This window comes from Aquarana catesbeiana, linkage group LG01 (genome assembly GCF_042186555.1).
Source record: "Aquarana catesbeiana isolate 2022-GZ linkage group LG01, ASM4218655v1, whole genome shotgun sequence".
NCBI lineage: Eukaryota > Metazoa > Chordata > Amphibia > Anura > Ranidae > Aquarana > Aquarana catesbeiana.
Genome location: NC_133324.1, coordinates 520460989 through 520480429, shown reverse-complemented (window position 1 = coordinate 520480429; position 19441 = coordinate 520460989). Strand labels below are relative to the sequence as shown.

The following is a 19441-nucleotide window of genomic DNA, read 5'->3' as shown; positions in this document are numbered from 1 at the left end:
AACAGAATATTGGCATGCATTCAAAAGGGGATCAACTCCAGAGATAAAACGATAATTCTCCCACTCTACAAGACTCTGGTCCGGCCGCACCTGGAGTATGCTGTCCAGTTCTGGGCACCAGTCCTCAGGAAGGATGTACTGGAAATGGAGCGAGTACAAGGAGGGCAACAAAGCTAATAAAGGGTCTGGAGGATCTTAGTTATGAGGAAAGGTTGCGAGCACTGAACTTATTCTCTCTGGAGAAGAGACGCTTGAGAGGGGATATGATTTCGATATACAAATACCGTACTGGTGACCCTACAATAGAAATAAAACTTTTTCGCAGAAGAGAGTTTAACAAGACTCGCGGCCACTCATTAAAATTAGAAGAAAAGAGGTTTAACCTTAAACTACGTAGAGGGTTCTTTACTGTAAGAGCAGCAAGGATGTGGAATTCCCTTCCACAGGCGGTGGTCTCAGCGGGGAACACCGATAGCTTCAAGAAACTATTAGATAAGCACCTGAATGAGCGCAACATACAGGGATATATAATGTAATACTGACACATAATCACACACATAGGTTGGACTTGATGGACTTGTGTCTTTTTTCAACCTCACCTACTATATAACTATGTAACTATGTAACCTGTTGCCCGTCCCATCAGCACTTCCTGGCTCCTCCCTCACTCCACCGCCTGTTGAATCAGACACTCTGCCTCAAATTGGTGTCCGCCCAACCCGCCCACACTCCAGCCTCCTGCATGCAATGCATGGATTGTGCTCAGCCTACCTGTGAAAACCAGCCTGAGAGGGGAGGCATAATTGGCGAGTGAGCCATCCGCTCCATGAACAGCTCTCCTCTCTCACCAGACTCTTTGCTTTGCCTCTTCCCCTTCCCATTTCGTTCTCCTCCCTGTGCAGACTGGGGGGGAGATTGTGCAGACTGGGGTAGGGATTGTGCTGACTGGGGGGAGTTTTGCAGACTGGGGGGGATCGTGCTGACTGGGGGGATTGTGCAGACTAGGGGAGATTGTGCTGACTGGGGGGTTGTGCAGACTGGGGGAGGGATTGTGCTGACTGGGGGAGGTTGTGCTGACTTGGGGTGATTGTGCAGACTGGGGGGGGGGTTGTGCAGACTGGGGGGGATTGTGCAGACTGGGCGGGGGGGTTGTGCAGACTAGGGGGGATTTTGCAGACTGGGGGGTTGTGCTGACTGGGGGGATTGTGCTGGCTGGGTGAGATTGTGCTGACTGGGCGGGGGATTGTGCTGACTGTGGGGGGATTGTGCTGACCGGGGGAGGTTGTGCTGACTGGGGGGGTTGTGCAGACTGGGGAGGGATTGTGCAGACTGGGGGGCTTGTGCAGAATGGGTGGGGGGGGGGTTGTGCAGACTAGGGGAGATTTTGCAGACTGGGGGGGGTTGTGCTGACTGTGGGGGATCGTGCTGACTGGGGGGGTTGTGCTGACTGGGGGGGATCGTGCTGACTGGGGGGTTTGTGCTGACTGGGGGGTTTGTGCTGACTGGGGGGGTTGTGTAGACTGGATGGGGGGGATTGTGCAGACTGGGGGGGTTGTGCTGACTGAACTGGGGGGATTGTGCTGACTGGGTGGGGGGCATTTTGCAGACTGGGCGGGGGGGCTACACAGTGCTCTGGACAGTGGTCTGAGGGGAGGCCTGTAATGTACACAGTGCTCTGGATGGTGGTCTGAGAATAGGCTTGTAATGTACACAGTGCTCTGAATGGTGATAAGAAGTATCTTTCTTTTTTTTATCTCATGGACAAAATGTGATAAATAAAACAAAAACAGTCATTCCATAAACACATACCACATACACTGCATCATATCATTTGAGGAAAATGTGCTTATAAAATAGTTTACCATTTGCCAATATTTAGAAAATCTGGTCAACTTAACTTAAAAGTATCCCTCTCATGTAGCACTACCCCCTTAAGGGCGGCTGATAACTGTCTCCCCTATTCCTGAACAGCCAGGCACCAGGCATTATTTCACTTGCATCTGAACAACAGTCAGTCTCTGGGCTTGTTTTTGTTGTTTTTATTGTGGTAATAACATGGATGGGGTAGAGGCATAGCTCCCAACTGTTCCTGATTTCGAGGGACTGTCCCTGATTTGGACCAATTTGTCCCTCATTTTGGTCCGATCTATATAGTTGTATATAAAATGCTCTTTTTTCTTTTAAAACGTGTTTCCCAGTTCTAAACCTTTCATCCAATTTCTAAATTGCTGCATTTGTAAATTTTAAAAGCCAATATAAAGGAATAGTAGCAGTAAAAAAAAAGCCCTGGTGGATTTAATTAACCTTTTTTTTTGGTTAATTCTCATTTAAGGGAGTGTCATAGGGGGCGTGTTCTATACCTACATACATTTGCTAGTAGGTGTCTCTCATTCCCACCTCAACATGTTGGGGAGTATGGGCAGAGGAGTTATGGGGTGCCCAACTTGACGAAAAATTAATGGGGACAACTGTCTTCCTCTGTACAAAGTAAGGATCCTGGACTGTTCTCCTTCTTAGTCACCCTCAGTTCTTAGGAATCCACAGCAAAACTTCCCTTGAGGACTAGGAGCTCTTGGTCCCCTTTAGCAAAATATATATACAATATGTTGTAAACTGCATGCAGGAGTATCTGCAGGAGTTCTTGCAGGAACTACCAGCTCTCCTGGCTGCTTGTCTACTGGCTCACCTGGCTGCTCTGAAGATCACCAAGGGTAAAGGATAGAAAGGGTTAGGCACAGAGCTGTCCTTCTGAAAGCTTGTTACATGTGGCAGTCTTTCCCTTTGAGAGTCACTGGGTGTACTGATGTACTCGCTCCTGTCTTCATTGCTCCCTGCTGTTCCTTAGAGCAAGATTCCTCCTAAAACCATAATGCTGATCTTTTCAAGCCAGCCTGAGCCCAGCCTGGAGGCAGGAGGCCCCAGACCCAGGGATCTCCTCCTAAGCCACAGACAGCCTCCTCAGCACTCCATCTTCCACCTGACCTCCTGCTGGCTAGGCTCTGTCATATTTAAGGGCTGATCCAACCACCCTGCCAGGGCATTTTGCCTAGAGATTGGTCAGAATCTGGACCTCCTTGCCTCCACCCACTAAATATCCAGAAGCTTCTACAAGATTCTAGATCCAGGGGGATGTCTCTGTAGAACCATCCAGCCTGACCTGCAGTAACCCTGAACCAAATTATGATTCATATAACTTATTATGAGTCATAAACTTGAATTTGCGTACACTAACACTATTAGCACACCAGAGGTTCTACACTCATAATGACCAACTGTCATATGATGTTGTGAACCTTAGCTTTGTTCCATTAACATTAAAGCGGAGGTCCATACATATTGTAAAGTTTATATTAATATCTTCCTGGCATTCAACAGATGTATAAATGAGAATATATATTTTTTTTTTTGCTGTTTGTTTACCTTGTAATTAGTCTTTATATTGTAACTTCCTATTTCAGTCCCCCGCGGGAGTAGGTGTGAACATTCTTTATTCCCTGCTGCGCACTGTATCCTGGGAGGGTGGCGCACTGTCTCTTGGGAGCTAAGTTTCTGCATTCCCAGGAGTCAGTGTGGATCGCCACCGCAAAATCTCGAGAGATCTCAAAATCAGAAGTGACGTGTGATGCGGGTCACATGATAAGGCCGTATCGAAAATTGCCATTTTAAATGAGGGTGGGCAAGCAGGTAGATTATTACTACTTGAATGTCTATGTAAAATAGATATTATCTATACATAGATAGATTTATGATTTTGATATATATATATATATATATATATATATATATATATACTTTACATAGACCTTTTTAGTTTTTCGCAATGACCTTTCAATTTTTTGGAGCCAAGTACTTATCTGCACCATTGTTATGGAAAGAGAGATAAGATAACATTGAAACCATGAAATGAATAACTAGCTGATTAGACAACACAAAAAACTTCTATTTGAACTCGGCCATTTAGTCAGCAATGTGCATGTGTTTATATATAAATATAACTAAAAAAGTGATTTATACATATAGATATATATCTATAGATATCTATAGATATATATATAGATATATAGATATGGTAGATAGAGGTGGGGGGGGGATTAAAACGGTGCCAATAGATGAGGGTAAACAGTGGATAATAAAAATGTACTTTATTTACATGTATGTAGAAAAAAGACAAACACATAAAGTGTACATACATATAAAAAAATTATAACAAATGCGGTACATATAATGTAGAAATAGGGCAATGCAGGCCTAGGTATTAAAGGCCAATAATACAGGTAGTCAATTCTTACATGTTTCGCCAAGGCATTGGCTTCCTCAGGGAAATGATATAGACCTGTGCCAACATCGGAAGAAGAGAAGAGGGAAGAAGACAACAGAAAAGACCGGGCAACCACTAGCAAAAGAGCGGGCAAAAGAGCAGAAGATAGCGGAGGAGCCCGGCAGAAGACACCAGACAGCGGGAGAAGAGGCCGGAGAGCATGGAGAAGAGGCCGGAGAAGTCGGAAGAGACCCCTGAAGTCGAAAGAGAGCCCCGGAGCTGCCTAATAAATTACTTTAAAAACCTGAGTAGTGTGTTTTTTTTATTGACACTTTTTTCCCCAGGTGAATGGGTAGGGGTACGATGTACCTCCTACTCATTCACATAGGGTGGGGGCCGGGATCTGGGGGCCCCCTTATTAAAGGGGGCTCCCAGATTCCGATAAGCCCCCCACCCGCAGACTCCCGACAACCAACGGCCATGGTTGTCGGGAAGAGGCCCTTGTACTTATCAACATGGGGACAAGGTGCTTTGGGGTGGGGGGCGCAGGGCCCCCCCTGCCCCAAAGCACCAACCCCATGTGGAGGGCATGTGGCTTGGTATGGTCCAGGAGGGGGGGGGGCACTCGCTTGCCCCCCCTTTCCTGACCTGTCGGGCTGTGTGCTCGGATAAGGGTCTGGTATGGATCTTGGGGGGACCCCTACACCAATTTTCTTTGGTGTGGGGGTTCCCCTTAAGATCCATACCAGACCGAAGGGTCTGATATTGTCTTGGGGGGAACCTCACGCTAATTTTTCTTTTAATTTTCACGTTCCCCCCTCAACATTCTCAGCACACAAGTCGCACCGCAAGTCGGATCCTCTTGATCTGAGTTGTGGTGCGACCTCTATTCAAATCAATGGGTTCCCATAGGGAACCATTGAGTTTGAATAGAGACAGAGAAACGAGGCTGAAAGCCAGCTCGGAGTAACGTGCATTTAATCAAATGCAAAACGTGGATAAAATCGCGTTTTTAACACAGCTTTTTTTCCTGCTGTCTGTACTGGCTTTACAGCCCGTTTTTTAAAACATCCGTGGAAATGTAGCCTAAATGTTTTTAGTCAGAAAAAAATACCAATGAAGGTGGCTCATTTCTATAGTAGCTAGGAGCAAATCCACTGTGGGTATAGGATAGTATATGTGGAGGTTTTCTATCTGTGTGTGTGTTTTTTCTCTTTTTATTGGTTGAACTAAATGGACTAGTGTCTTTTTTTTCAACCAAACTATGTACCTTGGAGGTCTGCTACTGTACATATGCAAAACTTACTTTCGCACATTGGGGTTCATTTACTAAAGGCAAATAAACTGCGCACTTTACAAGTGCAATTGCACTCTTTTTTTCTTAGTAAATGTAAATGTGGTGAAGTTTCTCTTTGTAAAGAATACCCGATCGGGTGCAAGGACATTTTTTGGCTGATGGAAATCAGCAGAGCTTTACACCATTTACTAAGCTCTGTGAACATTTAGTGTAACTGCACTTGCAGAATGCAGTCTGTTTGCCTTTAGTAAATCGACTACATTGCATCCACAAACAAAAGGCAGATACAGATGAATGTCTTTTCACAGTACATGTTTGATGTTTCTCACTTGCCTCCCTTATCCATCTAAGTTTATAGTGTATCCATTTTCCTGAAAAAAGCTAAATATGTTATAAATTATGTGAGCGACTTTCCATTTTATAGTAAACTATGGCAATATTTTGGACCCTAAAAAATATCATTACCTCAGTCACAGCAAATACCCGCTTCCCACATGGCACCATTTTGTACCATTTGTCGTGCAAAGTATCCATGAATCCAGATGATTTGTAACGACTTATAAACTCTGAAATATTAGAGGTTAGGGCAGAGTTTTGGGGTAAGCCTATTCCATATCCTGTAAAATTGAAAGACATGAAAATGTGTAAATAAACATCAAATATATATTAAAATTCATAAAAAAGTGATTAGAAAAATGTGATACAACTCTTTAAATCATTTTCATATTTCATTTTCATAAATAAAGAATTGTCATATATTTTTTATATTTGAAGCACAAGCAGTCTATTCCTTACATGTTCCTTACACAAAGTAAACTGTTATCATAAAGATTCAGAAAAGACTTGAGGCACTAGGTAAGGCTTAATTTTACTTCTTTACTTTTTCTTGACTGGTATCAGTGTCTGTTCTGTGTCTTAATGCTGCCTGCAGCCACTTCTCTCAACTGTTCCACCAAGATTTGCAAGTTATGCCTCTGACACTAACTGAGGTAGTGTTTCTTTGTTATGCACAGCATGCTGGGATTAGGAGAGAGGAGATAAACAAAGCCTTCCAGGCTCTGATATTGTACCCACTCTGTTTTGCAGGGCATTTTTTTCTCAGAAAATAGGTGCGGGAACTCAACAGGAGATGACCCCCCAAACCCCCCCCCCCCACACACACACACACCCTCTGAACCACATCAAATGGTGGCTGTGGTCAAATTACGCCAACAGTGGAAGGGTCTTATTCCTGGAGTGTATTAAGTACAGAGTTCATAGTGCATAGTTCAGAGATGTGCTACTTGAAGAGTTCGGAGGGTGCAGTGTACAGAGGTGCACTGCATACAGAGTGCAGAGTTCAGGGGTGCACTACACGCAGAGTGCAGAATTCAGCCTTCTTCCACAGCTGCTTACCACGGCATCCACATCTCACTTTCACCCCTCTTCAGCTTTGACCTCTGTATGCAATTCTCCTTCCACTGCCCTCATCTTCTCCTTCCATCCCTAAAAGCTCTACCATCTTCCACAAGTTTTACTTGTGTAGCTGTATTAAACTGAAGCACCCAGCCTGCTCTAGTACCTCCCCGCACACTGTAGGTGGCTCTGCCACCTCACTTGTAGGGAGATCATCCAGTGGGGGGTGTCGGGATCTGCACTGCACCCTGGGCACCTGCATCTCCCTTGTCCCCATCCTGCACTCAGTGTGAGCCCCTCAGCAGATCAGATCTGTGGGAGCCATTGGGCGATAAGCTGTCACTTGTAAACACAGAAGCCGGACTTCTGTGTTTACAAGTAATAGTGGTGAGCAGGGAGCAGAGGGCCTGAGCCAGAGGTGGTGAAACTGAGTTCCACCAAGTTCCAGCTGAAAAAAGGCCCTGCTGTTTTGGCACCTGCCCTGATAAAACCTCTATGAGAGAAAAATGGTATGCTTATTAGATTCAGAGCTGTAGATCATTTTTTTCCAGGGGTGGGGTTTAGCCTCCTGCACCCAGAGGAGAATAGTAAGGCAAGGGACGCAGTGTGCCATAGCGAACTGTGGGTGTGTGAGACAAAGTGGAGGGGTCAGGAGAGTGTAACACACAGACCACAGCGGTCAGGAGAGTAATGCAAAGAGTACAGGGGTCAGAAGAGCATAACACACAGGGCTGCAGGAGTATGTAACTCACAGGGTGCAGATGTCAGGAATGTGTAACGCACAGAGTGCAGGGGACAGATTTAGGTAACACACCCCTGGGACAGGAGACCATAATGCACAGAGTGCACGGGACAGCAGTGTGCATTGCAGGGGTCAGGAAAGTAGTAGAGTACAGGGGGTCAGGAGAACATAACACACAGAATAGAGTGCAGGAGTATGTAACTCACAGGGTGCAGAGGTCAGGAATGTGTTATGCACAGAGTGCAGGGGTCAGAGGTATGTAATCCACAGAGTGCTATGGACAGGAGAGCATAACACACAGGTTAGTGGACAGAGAACAACAAAAAATTACCTTCTTCCACAAGCTTTTACAGAGATCTAATTCTTTTAATAATGGAGTGTGGAGAGCAGAGAGAGCTAGAAAACATTATTATATTACTAATCTAGTAATAATGGTTTTGCTAGGTTTTTTGCTCTGTCTGTGATTGCAAGTAGACATGTGCAGAGCAGAAAAATTAGTTTAATTTTGGATAGATTTGTTATGTTACTAATTTTGTTTCGTTATGGAATTTGTTTGGTTTGGTTTTGTTTTAGTTAAATTTAGTTTCGTTTTCGTTTAAAATTCCCTTGATTTATAAATTTCAAAACAAATTCCAACTTTTCAGAAAGATTAGAGTTCGGAACGGTCAAAAAACGATCGACCGATTCGAATTCTGTGTGAAGAAATAGCCGGTTGTTAAGTAGCGGGCCGGAAGCTGGCCACCCGCGTCCTTAACAACCATGAGTCATCATCTGTCATCGGGCTTCCCCAATTAATCAAGAAAAGCCGCTCCAGGTGAGTGAGTCTCTGGTAATCCCCACACACACTACTCAGGTGCTAGCCCAGCTCGCATGCTGTGTAACATAAAGAAATAATTGTGGACGGCTGCACTTCCAAAAATCCTTTTATTGAAGCTTCATATGACAAGTGGTTGACAGATGGAGCAGGGGACAAAGTATGTGCATAGTCTCGAATGAACGTCAATAGCAAAAAAAAAAAATAATAATAAATAGGAGAGAGGTGCTAATAGACTGTAGGAAACTAACTAAGAAAGAGAAAAAGAATATATAAATATATAGGAGAGAAATAGGTAATAAAATAAACTGCAGGAAACTAGAGAAATAATTATAAATATAAAGATAAAAAATGCTGTAAAAAAAAAAAAAAAGATAAAGAATGCTGGAAATTGCCCAATACACGCCCGAAAGAATAAATAAAATTAAATGGCGTGGGGTTCCCACCAAAACCTATACCAGACCTTTATCTGAGCAGGTAGCCTGGCAGGTCCTGAACCATACCAGGCCACATGCCCTCAACATGGGGGGGGTGAGTGCTTTGGAGCAGGGGGGCTCTGCGCCCCCCACCCCAAAGCACCTTTTACCCATGTTGATGGGGACAATGGCCTCTTCCCGACAACCCTGGGCTGTGGTTGTTGGGGTCTGTGGGTGGGGGCAGGGCCGGATTTGCCACAAGGCCACCGAGGCCAGGCCTTGGGGCGGCAGTGGTGCAGGGGCGGCGCCTCTCCTGCGGTGACTTTGCGGCCGCCCCTCTTTTCAGGCTGCCCGTTAAAGTCGATTAAGGGCACCGGTGCCCTTAGAAAAGATGGCCGCGAGCCGCCCACTACTGCACATGCGCCGTTCCGAAGCCGGCCGGGCTCGGGAAAGCTCGTACGTGCTCGGCTGGGCGGCGCATGCGCAGTAGCGTGATTGCGCTGCCTGGCGCCATTTTTGAAAAGATCGAGAAGTAATGTCAGCGGTGCGGCGGCGGGGGAGAGAGATGACATCTCTCATTGCCCGCACCGCTGTTCCACCCTCCTCCATCTGGTGGCAGCCAGGCAGCGTGGCAAGTGACATCAACATCTGGTGGCAGCCAGGCAGCGTGGCATGTGACATCTCCATCTGGTGGCAGCGTGGCAAGTGATATCTCCATCTGGTGGCAGCGTGGCAAGTGATATCTCCATCTGGTGGCAGCGTGGCAAGTGACATCTCCATCTGGTGGCAGCGTGGCAAGTGACATCTCCATCTGGTGGCAGCGTGGCAAGTGACATCTCCATCTGGTGGCAGCGTGGCAAGTGACATCTCCATCTGGTGGCAGGCAGCGTGGCTAGTGACATCTCCATCTGGTGGCAGGCAGCGTGGCAAGTGACATCTCCATCTGGTGGCAGGCAGCGTGGCTAGTGACATCTCCATCTGGTGGCAGCGTGGAAAGTGACATCTCCATCTGGTGGCAGTGTGGCAAGTGACATCTCCATCTGGTGGCAGACATAGTGGCAAGTGACATCCCCATCTGGTGGCAGGCAGCGTGGCAAGTGACATCTCCATCTGGTGGCAGGCAGCGTGGAAAGTGACATCTCCATCTGTTGGCAGCGTGTCAAGTGACATCTCCATCTGGTGGCAGCGTGGCAAGTGACATCTCCATCTGGTGGCAGCATGGCAAGTGACATCCCCATCTGGTGGCAGGCAGCATGGCAAGTGACATCTCCATCTGGTGGCAGGCAGCGTGGCAAGAGACATCTCCATCTGGTGGCAGACATAGTGGCAAGTGACATCCCCATCTGGTGGCAGGCAGCGTGGCAAGTGACATCCCCATCTGGTGGCAGGCAGCGTGGCAAGTGACATCTCCATCTGGTGGCAGGCATAGTGGCAAGTGACATGCTCAGGGCTCCCAATGATTCTGCATTATGGTGAGTTGAACTATTTTATTTTACATTACAATGTAATGATAGAAGTAATGTGTTTCAATCATCCTGACACCATAACAACCATGGTGCCGGGGACGATTGAAGCACTAACACCAGCCATTGCCCTGAAAAATTGCCTGCAAAAAATCCTTACCCCTCGCGCGCTTACCCTGAAGTATTTTTAGTCTGTACAATTAAAGCCAGTTATTTTCAGTGTTCTCGTGTGTGGAGATATGTTTTTAATTGATCTATTGTAGCAGTCATCGATAAAGGACAAGAATGGTGGTGTGTGTGTGTGTGTGTGTGTGTGGGGGGGGGCGGCATTGAAGGACCCGGCCTTGGGGCAGCAAAGGGAGTAAATCCAGGCCTGGGCGGGGGGGCTTATCGGAATCTGGAAGGGGGCTCCCAGATCCCGCCCCCCCAATGTGGATGGGTATCAGGTACATCGTACCCTTTCATCAAAAAAATTGTCAAAAAGTAAGATACACAGGAAACTGTTTTTGACAAGTCCTTTATTAAAAAAATAAAAATAGTGTCCCTCGATGTTCATTATGACGCACACCGACCGGAAAAATAGAAAAATGGCAAAAGACGCGTTGCCTCCTAAGAAGCTACCAGCCGGCTTCCCTCTCTTAGGCTTTGACAGCAATTATATAGGCAAGGGGCAGGGCCACCCGGTTACATCACCCTGTGGCACTGCCCCCTTCTTACGTCACATGACGCCACAAGGGCAAAAATGTGTCCGAATTTGTATTTGGACCGAAACGAATTGCACGTGTCCAAGTGCGAGATCCCAGTCTCTGCACTTTCTGTTAGTATCCTGGTATTATGCACCTGGATTTGGAGGCCAATGGTGAGAGGGTTTCGCTTGCGGCTAAGCTTCAGGTACATCTGAAGGGGATAACAGGAGGTGTCAGGCTCAAAGAAGCATGGGTCACCTGCTGGAACTGTTTGCAGAGATTATGCCACTGGAGTGCTGTTAGATGAGTGTGCCAGTGTGCATCCGTGTGCCAACGTGTGTCCTTATGCATCCATTATGTGCATTCCTCTGACCATGTAAGATACTGGCAGGAATACCAGATCTTCGTGAGCATCCTGACAGTGTCCCCCTGATGGGCAGCCTTCGGATGCCCACTTGGGCCACCTTCTCTGGATACTTGCCACAGAATTATTGTACAAGTCTGGGAGCATGTACATTGCCTTCAAGTTTCCAAGAACTTTCTTCAAAAGGATACCCCTTTGATGAGGTACTACATCTGTCTTCCCTGTCTCCTGCAGTCCAAGATTGACTTCACCTTATATTCCATCTCTTCTCCAACTCTTATTGGTAGTGGAGGTGGATCAACCCTTCCCAAGAAACAGGTCAGATGTTGCTGGTTTAAGCAGGGAGATGTGGAACACTGGATGAATTCTGTACAAATCTGGAAGCGATAGCTCATATGCTACAGCAGGGGTCCCCAACCACCAGGCCATGGTCTCTCTGCAGCCGGGCAGCAAGTGCGGCGGGCCGGCGGCTAGGAGGGCAGCATCGGAGAGTCAGCTGGTGGGAGGGCAGCATGAGAGAGCCGGCCAACTGGCCAGCAGGCAAACAAGTGAGAGCAGAGAGATGACATCATCTCTCACTGCCCACCCTGCTTCTCTGCAGCTCCACTATCACTGTGCAGCTGCGGGCTGCAGAGAGATTACATCATCTCTCACTGCCCGTCCTCTCTCTGGGATACAGTCAATGCACATGTGCTGCATCTGGTGGCAGGAGACACGGCAAGTGACAATCCGCATCTAGTGGCAGGTGATGTGACAAACTGCATCCGGTGGCAGGCGACGTGGCAAGTGACAATCCCCATCTGGTGGCATGCGACATGGCACATGACAATCCGCATCTGGTGGCAGGCGACATAGTAAGTGACAATCCGCATCTAGTGGCAGGTGACATGATAAGCTGCATCTGGTGGCAGGCGATGTAACAAAGTGCATCTGGTGGCAGGTGACGTGACAAGCTGCATCTGGTGGCAGGTGATGTGGCAATTGACAATCCGCATCTTGTGGCAGTTGACATGACAAGCTGCATCTGGTAGCAGGCAACGTGACAAGTGACAAGCTGCATCTTATGGCAAGGGACAAGCTGCATCTGGTGGCAGGTAACGTGGCAAGTGACAAGCTGCATCTCGTGGCAGGTGACGTGGCAGGTGACAGGCTGCATCCGGTGGCAGGTGACATTGCAATTGACAAGCTGCATATGGTGGCAGGTGGTGTGACAAGTGAAAAGCTGCATCTGGTGGTAGGCGACAGTGGCAAGTGACACGCTCAGGGCTCTCACTGATTCTGCATTATGGTGAGCTTAACTATTTCATTTTATATTACAATGTAATAATAGAAATAATGCGCTTCAATCATCTTGACACCATATCAACCATGGTGCTGTGGTGATTGAAGCACCAAAACCAGCCATTGCCCTGACAAATTGGCAGCGAAAACCTAAATTTTTTTCCAAAAAGTTTGGGGACCGCTGTGCCACAGGATTTATTTCCCACTTGATTTGAAATGGCCCAATGTACTTTGGTCCAAAATTTAATGATGGCCAGGAGAGTTTTAGATTGGCAGATGATAACCAGATCTTATCTCCAGCCTTCAAAGAGGGCTTTCCCCCTTCTCTTTCTGTCAATGTCTTTTATTGTCGTCCTGTGCCTCCTGTAAGGTAAGTCTGTACTGCACTGTAGGTAATGCTGATTCGAGCACAGAATCAGGATGGAATCCATAATTGGCTCAGAATGGGGACTGGTTTGTGGCTGATTTATTGTATGCAAATTCTGCAAATGTAAGAGACACCCAGTCGCCTTAAGAAAAGGCTGAGAAGCAACTTAGGTACTGTTCCAGAGTTTGGTTTGTACGTTCAGTTTGGCCGTTACTTTGAGGATGTTGGGCAGATGATGAGCAACGTTCCACCTACAGAGCCTTGCAAAGGACCCTCTAAAATCTGGAGGTAATTTGTACTCCCTGTCAGAAACAATGTTCTCAGAAGTCCATGTAGTCTCACAATTTCCTTGAATATGTGTGGTTTGAGCGCAGCAGATGGAGTATGCACCATTGGTAAGTAATGGGTCATCTTGGATAACTGATCTGCCACCACCAGGATAGTAGTAAACTCTTCAGAGGGACATAAATCCACGATAAAGTCTATGGCCATCTGTTTACAAGAGCGATTTGGGATGGATAATGGTCTCGGCAAACCCTAGGCCTTAGCTTTATCACCTTGCTGTGCAGGCACACTGTGCAAGATTTCATGTAATTCTTGCAATCTTGATTCAAGTTGGGCCAACAAAAAGACCATTGGATTAATTTGACTGTCCTACGGACTCCAAAATGTCGAGCCAGCTGATGGTCATGGAAGGTCTTAAGAACTTCCTGAGGTATGAAGATTTTGTTGTCGTGCCACAATTCTCCATCCTGCTTCCTTAGAGGGCCATGTGTGGGTTTTGAACATAATGTAGAGCAGGGGTATTGAATTAAAATTCACAGAGGTCCAGTCAGTAAAATTTTCTTGCAGCAGAGGTCCGAATCTCATGTTGGCACCTGTGGCGCACTTTACTGTGCACCAAACTACATGTTGCTGCAGCACCATGCGGCTTGGTGCGGCGCAATTTTCTTTTCTTTCTTCTTAAAATGAATCGACTAACCTACCCAATACATATGCACCGAATGCATATGCACAGATCTGAACCAATTCTCAGTCACAACTGCACCTCACAGTCCCCTCCACCCTTCACGTGAAGATCCTCTTTTAATGAGTGTCCTCAACTCCCCCTTTACATCACCCCTCCCCCTCCACCCCTTTTACAGTAGTACTCTCACTCTTCCTTGACATCGCCCCACCCAACAGTACTGTCCTATTTACATCATCCCCCTACATTACTGTCACCAGCCCCCCCACATTACTGTCATCATTGACCCCCATATTACATTTCTCAGTCCCCTCACATCACAGTCCTCAGCCCCATTTTAATGTCCTCAGCCCCCACTTTAATGTCCTCAGCCTGCCCACATCACAGTCCTTAGCCACCCAACTTTAATGTCCTCCCACCCCCCTACATTACAGTCTTCAGCCCCCACTTTAATGTCCACAGGTTCCCCCCCCCCACTTTAATGTCCTTAGCTCTCCCACATCACAGTCCTTAGCCCCCGCCACTCAAAGGAGTTGTAAAGGCCGAAGGTTTAATTTTATCTTAATGCATTCTAATCATTAAGATAAAAAACCTTCTGTGTGTAGCAGCCTCCCCAGCACCCCCCAATTACCTACTGTCAGTACTAGGATCCCTTTAGGACCCAGCACAACTCACCTGACACAGCCTTTACCTGGGAAACAGCAATGATTGGCCAGCTCACCTTTAAATAACTTGCATCAGCATTCAATCATTGCTCGTGTTAGAGTTTACCTTGTGTTTGATCTAGTTGATATCTGCTCTGTGTATTTCGTGTATGGCCCGGCTCGTTTGACCCTGTTTGCTTGCTTCTGATTCGGTACCGTTTGGACTCTGATCTTCCTGTGTATGACCCAGCTTGCCTAGACTACGTTTTTGCCTGATACCACTAGTACCTTCATCTGCAGCGGTGAACTACAAGCACCAGACATCTATCCTCCACCTGCAGCGGTGAACTACAAACACCAGACACCATCAATCTTCATCTGCAGCGGTGAACTACAAGGTCCAGCAAACATCTACCTACATCTACAGCGGTGAACTACAAGTCCCAGCTGACCTGCTCTGCTCAGACCTGCTCATGGTATGTGCTCTTGTTCTTTGAACTCTTTGCATAATCAGAACACCTGAACTGTTACCTGTTATATGCTCTAGCCTGACATTAACACGAGCCATACATAATAAAGGAAACCTATCATGGATCCTGAGCAGGCTCAGTTGTTTGCACAGGAACTTTGCCGCTTATCCCATCAAGTTCAGGAAATGGCCACAGAGCTCACCAAGGTGCAATCTCCTTCTATTACCACTGCTACAAAAACTCCATCTGAACCAAAAATTCCTTTGCCTGACCGGTTTTCTGGTGACCGTAAAGGGTTTTGCAACTTTAAAAACAGCTGCAAATTATGTTTCAAGTTAAGGCCATCCTCGTCTGGCCCTGAAACTCAGAGGGTTCAAATCATTATCTCTCTACTACAGGGTGACCCCCAGGCTTGGGCTTTTAACCTGGAACCAAACCATCCAGCCTTGCTAACAGTAGATGCCTTCTTTGAAGCCCTAGGGTTGCTTTATGATGATCCAGATCGTGCTGCTACTGCAGAATCAACCCTGCGTAACTTAAAGCAAGGAACTACCACAGCTGAAATGTATTGCTCAGAGTTTCGCAGGTGGGCCCCGGAATCTGGCTGGAATGATGCAGCACTCCGCAGCCAGTTTAGAATGGGCCTTTCAGATGCAATTAAGGATGCTCTGGTCAACTTCTCCTACCCAGCCTCACTGGAGGAGGCTATGAGTCTAGCCATTAGAATTGACCGCCGCCAGCGAGAGAGGAGACGAGAACAAACTACAGCTGTGGCAAACTATATACCTCCCTTGCCGCCTGACTATTCCACCTCCAGTGCCAAATCTGAGGAAGAACCCATGCAGTTAGGCTCCACCCGGTTATCTGCCCAGGAACACACTCGCCGGGGTAACATGGGACTCTGCTTGTATTGTGGCCTCAAGGGTCATATGCTCCGTTCGTGCCCTACACGTCCGGGAAACTCCAGGACCTAGGTAATTGCGGGGAGGTTACCTTAGGTCTGCTTTCATCTCCCCAGGGGGACAATCGTATTCTTTTACCCGCTGTCATTCACTTTGGGACAGGGGCTCATGAACTGCTGGCCTTGGTAGATTCTGGAGCCGCTGAGAATTTTATTGATAAGACTCTGATTACCTCTTTGTCCTTGGAAACTCATGCTCTAGATTGCCCAGTCCGCCTGATTTCCGTGGATAATCGCCCTCTCTCACAAGATCTAGTGCTCCAAGCCACCAAGCCTTTCCAGTTACAATTGGGGGCTTTGCATTGGGAGAAGACTTCATGTCTTGTCATTGACTCTCCATCCACTCCTTTGATCCTAGGCCTTCCTTGGCTTCAGAAGCACAATCCTGTAATTGACTGGCGAACAGGAAATATTCTGGCTTGGTCCAATCAGTGTAAAAAGAACTGCATCCAGCACCCTGTTCGACTGGCTACCTGTCAAGTGGGAATGGAACAGATTACACTTTGTTATAAGGACTTTTGGGATATGTTTTCTAAAGGGATTGCTGACACTTTACCACCTCATCGCAGTTATGATTGTCCCATTGACCTCTTGCCTGACACTACACCTCCTCGAGGGAGAGTCTTTCCACTGTCTGAGCCAGAGAATCTTGCCTTGCAAGAATACATCCAGGAAAACCTAGCTAAGGGTTTCATCCGTCCCTCCACTTCTCCTGCAGGAGCAGGATGCTTCTTTGTCCCAAAGAAGGATGGGGGACTGAGACTTTGTGTTGATTACAGAGGTCTAAATAAAATAACTGTTCCCAATCGGTATCCTCTTCCTCTCATCACAGAATTGTTCTCTCAAATCCAGGGAGCCAAAATCTTCTCCAAACTGGACTTAAGGGGAGCCTATAATCTGGTGCGCATACGTGCAGGCGACGAGTGGAAGACAGCCTTTAACACCAAGGATGGTCATTATGAATGTCTTGTCATGCTTTTCGGTCTCAGAAATGCACCAGCTGTCTTTCAGAACTTTATGAATGACATTTTCCGTGACATGTTGGGTCGCTTCATGCTTGTATATTTAGACGACATTTTGATATATTCTCCCAATCTTGAAACACATCAGAAACATGTCTGCTCAGTATTGGCCCGATTAAAGACTCACTCCCTTTTTGTAAAGCCTGAGAAATGTTCATTCCATGTTAAACAAGTACCTTTCCTAGGCTACCTAATTTCTGACACAGGCCTCACCATGGATCCAGCCAAGATTCAAGCCATTTTAGACTGGGCACCACCTTCAGACCTGAAGGCAGTTCAGCGCTTCCTGGGCTTTGCAAATTTCTATCGAAAATTCGTTAAGAACTTTGCCACCATTGCACATCCCATCACCTCTCTCACCAGGAAGACTCCAACTACCTTTAAATGGACTACTGAAGCCCAGGCAGCCTTCACTCAGTTAAAGAAAGCCTTTACCTCTGCACCAATCCTACGCCATCCTGTTCCTGAGCTACCTTTTATTGTGGAGGTAGATGCATCTGAAGTAGGGGTGGGGGCGCTTTTGTCACAAAAGGATCCTGTAAATGCCGCCATCCACCCCTGTGCCTTCTTGTCTCGGAAATATTCCCCAGCAGAGCGCAATTATGATATAGGCAACAGAGAACTTCTAGCCATAAAGCTCGCTTTGGAGGAATGGAGACATTGGCTGGAGGGAGCTCGCTATCCATTCATAGTTCTGACTGACCACAAAAACCTTGAATACATCCGTTCTGCTAAAAGACTGAACTCACGTCAAGCCAGGTGGTCATTGTTCTTCTCCAGATTTGACTTCACAATTTCATATTTACCAGGACCAAGAAACATTAAGGCTGACGCCTTGTCTCGCAGCTTTCTTTCTGAGTCTCCTCCTCCACTTCCTCCACAACCCATTATCTCTGAGGATAGGATTTTGGCTTTCACCCAGACTGACATCTCTGAGGCCTTGTTACCTGCACAGGCTGAAGCCCCTCCCTCTACTCCCTCCGGTATGCTTTTTGTGCCCCTGGCTCTTCGTTTGCAGGTATTGCAGCAGGTACATGCATCAAAACCTGCAGCACATCCGGGGTTTAGGCAAACTTTTGAGATTATCTCTCGCAACCTCTGGTGGCCATCGATTAGGCAGGATGTGTTAGCCTTCGTCCAGGCCTGTGAAGTTTGTGCCAGAAGCAAGAGCAGTACCTCTAAGCCGCCTGGTCTCCTACGTCCTCTACCAATACCTACCTGTCCCTGGACCCATTTATCTATGGACTTTATCACTGACTTGCCTCCGTCCCAGGGATGTTCCACGATCTGGGTGGTGGTAGACAGGTTCAGTAAAATGGCCCACTTTGTTCCTCTTCCGAAACTTCCATCTGCTAAAGAACTGGCATCTTTATTCATTAAACATGTTTTCAGGCTCCATGGGGCACCAATCAACATTGTCTCAGACCGTGGCTCTCAGTTTATAGCCCAGTTTTGGAAGGCCCTTTGCTCTCAGCTGGGGATTAAGTTATCATATTCAGCATATCATCCTGAGACAAACGGCCAAACAGAAAGGACTAATCAGACTCTAGAGAAGATGGTACGTTGTCTGATGGCCAATGATGAGGTGGAGTGGGTCAACGTCCTGCCATGGGCAGAGTTTGCCTTTAATAACTGTGCCAGCACATCTACAGGGACCTCTCCTTTCTTCTGTGTTTACGAGTTGCATCCTTGTGTGAGCTCCTTTGATCTTCCACCCTCTGATGTGCCAGATGCCAACACCACAATAGAAAATTTCTCCAAAATCTGGTCCGATGTTAATCATGCTATTTCTCGCTCTGTGCTGGCTTTTAAGAAAATGGCGGACAAGAGGCGCTCAAAGGCACCAGGATATAAAGTTGGTGACAAAGTGTGGCTATCATCCAGGAATCTGTCCCTGCATGTTCCATCTAAAAAACTTGGCCCAAAATTCATCGGGCCCTATGAAATTTCGGAGATTGTTAATCCTGTATCCTATAGATTAAAACTCCCCCCATCCATGCGCATTCCAAATGTCTTTCATGTTTCATTGTTGAAACCTGTTCATTCCAGCCTCCAAGTAAATGAACCAGAACCTGTGGATGTGTTGGACAGTCAGGAATATGAAGTGGCATTTATTCTTGATTCCAGACGAGTGCGCAATTCCTTACAATATCTCGTTCATTGGAAAGGTTTCGGCCCAGAGGATCGATCTTGGGTCCCAGCTCGTGATCTTCATGCTGACCGACCTAAGAAGAAGTTTCATCTTCGTTATCCAAGTAAGCCTGGGGGTGCAGGAGCAACCCCTCGAGAAAGGG

General features: G+C 46.9%; 1 protein-coding gene across 1 annotated transcript in view; it reads right to left on the bottom strand.

Moving 5' to 3' along the window:
- The window catches only part of GRIN3B (glutamate ionotropic receptor NMDA type subunit 3B), a 204889-nt gene that overhangs the window by 38383 nt on the left and 147065 nt on the right, over positions 1 to 19441 (bottom strand). Inside the window, exon 6 of the mRNA XM_073594110.1 lies at positions 6021 to 6172. Coding sequence (XP_073450211.1) covers positions 6021 to 6172 — 152 coding nt within the window. The remainder of the gene's footprint in view (positions 1 to 6020; positions 6173 to 19441) is intronic.